Genomic DNA, 2,911 nt, shown 5'->3' on the forward strand with positions numbered 1-2,911 from the left:
TTTAATTTTAGTCTCAATAATTCCTAATTTCTGCTTTTCTAACTCAAACATTAGGTATAATTTCCAATAAATTAGGTTAATTGAACATAAATTCAAAAATAACTGTAAAACTAAAGTTAATAAGTTAGTGTTATGTAGTGTTGAGATGTCAAAAAAAGTGACAAACATTGGGAAAAAACATGTCAAAAGTGTTAACAAAACTGGACAAAATCTTAAGAAAAAATTGCAAACATCGATAAAAAGTGTCAACAAAAGTGTTGATTTTCAGTTTGGACGGGAAGACAACACGAGGGTTAAAGATGCACCGAAGATTAGAGATCTCACACTGCATGAGGACCTCACACGGGACCTTTGTGGATGTGTGGAGCTGCAAAGATTAATCCATTAGTTGTCAACTAATGTAGCTCAGCGTAAGTTCTTTCTTGAAGACCTAACTTTTAATCAGTGCACTCCTAAATCAATCCAGCTGTTATCCTAATAAATCGACTTTTTTGTTGTTGTTGTGTATAACTGTCGCATATCTGCAACTATTCTCCTGATTTAAATGTAGCTCCGCGTAGATTCATTTAATCAATGCTCTCTTCCTAAATGGAATCAGCTGGTGGAGGCGTTCACCTTCCTGCTTAACCAATCAGAATCGTACACAGATGCCAAGGGCCAATCACAGAGTCACAACCCAACTTTTAAAAAACAGTTTCTCCCTTTGCTATCAGCTGTCGTTGCCGGCATAGAGGGCGAACTCTAATGATTTTGTGCATTTTATTGAGCTATTTTCATAATCTGATTGAGACACTGAGAAAACTGAAACTTGAATTGACTCGCACATAAGTTGTAATTAAGAAAAAAAAATTGGCACTTTTTTCCAAGGTTTTGGTCACTTTTTTAAAATACCATACAATTCAATAAAACCAGAATTCATTTCAGTGAAAGCAATCATTCATTTTTACCCGAATAACATTGCATGGCATCCATGTTATTTCTAGGCAATATTGTTGAAAGAAAGCCAAGTTCCTGATATTACAAATTAAAAAAACGGGTCAAATGTGACCCGAGGACAACACAAGGGTTAAAAGATCTATTTGGGGATTTCATATTCGACATTAGATCACAAAGATTGATTCTGAGGAGTTAATTATTAGCGTTTAAACGTTTGATATAAAATAGGTTTAGTGGAAGTGGGACTGTCAGAAGTCTACTGTGTGCGTCCAGGTTCATGGAGGTCCTGTCAGCCGCCCTCGGGGTCACGACCTCTACAGTGAACGGGGTGCTGGGGCGCACAAAGCATGGACACATGAACACATGAACACAACCACTGTCATAAGGCTCATTGTTTACACGCCATTGTTGTTAAAATGCTGAATTGTTCAAAGCCCAAACTGTTGGCACTGCACTCTCACGTTACGCGTGTGTGTGTGTGTGTGTGTGTGTGTGTGTGTGTGTGTGTGCAAAAACTTTCTTCTCTCTGCTTGTTGTGTTTGCATATTTGCATACACACATCCATTTCTTTTGCCCACCGTGTGTGTGTTTGTTTGCTATTTTTGTGCTCTGCGTGCGCTTGCAGTGTTTCCAGCTCATGTGTGTGTGTATGTGTGCGTGTGTGTGTGTGTGTATGTGTGTGTGTGTCTGTGGGATGACAGAGAAGACAACATGAGCGCTGTTGTGTGTTTAGCATATGAATGGCGTCCAGGGGCCCCGGCGCCTGCTGCAGAAGCCTCTGATCTTTCCAGTACCTGGCGCCCCCCCCACCTTGCTGTATTTAAGGGGCTTTCTTGTTGCGTCGCAGAGCTGACATGAACATCTTCACTAAGGTCCCAGGATTAGCCCAACAAACAAGGTATGTTGAGAGCGCCGTGCACCAGCCAGGGGGCCCACAGAGTCAGACCCCCCCCCCAGTCAAGCGTTTTGGAGGTGGGGTGGGTCTAGTGGCTCCACGCTCCTTGCTGGTTCTCATGCTCTGCTCTTTCTCTCTCTGGGACGCCTCCCTCCCACACCAGTTTCCCCAAATCACCTGATTTTGTGATGGGATCATTGCAGGAGAAAGGCACACATACTGTAAAAGTTCAGGTGCAAGTTGATGATTTTAATTTGAAAAAACCTGAAGCACAACACTGCTTCTAAATCTGTGTCAGTTGATTATGTAACACTACGATGTTTCATGCTCAAAATGACATAAGTAGTGACATTTTCAGTGACTCTGGTCTTCCATTTTGCCTTAACACACCGACATTTGTTTCTAAAGTTTCTTTGGGATTGGTCTATCGTCAGATTTCATTATTGAGAAGCATGTTTGGGGTGTAATCATTCATATAAATACTTCTATATCTGCAGCAAGCTGGGGTCTGTGCTCCAACGTGCCTTCTACGGGTCCGGGGGGAGGGTGAGTCCTGTATTTATGTCATGAGTTGTCTCTTTGTTAAAGCATCATGTTGTTTCAAAAAGATGAAGTTTCTAAGTGAAACTTCTTTTGCCTTTACTCAATTGAAATGTGAGCGTAAATTAACATAACTCGTTTTCAGTTCTTGGTAAATGTAGAATATTGGTCTTCAATTTTTTTTTTTTTACTTAAAGGGGCTTAACACTGGAAAATAAAAACCAGCTAGCTGGTATTGCCTCCACATAGCTCTCATAACCTGTTCCCCAATTCGTGAAGTACGTTATTTTTTAGGTTCACATGCAAAGAACAGAGAAACTCAGACACACACAGAGGGAGTGGGACTTCGTTCTCAGCTCAGGACGCCTTTACTTTACTATATCTTTACATAAATATTAGTTTGCTATATTAATGTGCTGAATGTTGAGTCCAGCTCCTTTTAAAGCTGTGTAGCTTAGCATAAAGACTGGAAGCATGGGGAAACAGCTAGCCTGGCTCAGTCCCAAGAAACACAGCTACCAACACACAGGGACGTCAGAC

The 2,911-nt window shown here is 41.1% G+C and overlaps 1 protein-coding gene across 1 annotated transcript in view; it reads left to right on the forward strand.

Moving 5' to 3' along the window:
• The first annotated feature begins 1,564 nt into the window (after positions 1 to 1,564).
• crybgx (crystallin beta gamma X) overlaps positions 1,565 to 2,911 on the forward strand; it is a 7,800-nt gene continuing 6,453 nt past the window's right edge. The window contains exons 1-2 of the mRNA XM_034866792.1: positions 1,565 to 1,834; positions 2,329 to 2,377. Coding sequence (XP_034722683.1) covers positions 1,791 to 1,834; positions 2,329 to 2,377 — 93 coding nt within the window. The 5' untranslated portion in view covers positions 1,565 to 1,790. The remainder of the gene's footprint in view (positions 1,835 to 2,328; positions 2,378 to 2,911) is intronic.

Source organism: Etheostoma cragini, chromosome 1 (assembly GCF_013103735.1).
Source record: "Etheostoma cragini isolate CJK2018 chromosome 1, CSU_Ecrag_1.0, whole genome shotgun sequence".
Taxonomy (NCBI): domain Eukaryota; kingdom Metazoa; phylum Chordata; class Actinopteri; order Perciformes; family Percidae; genus Etheostoma; species Etheostoma cragini.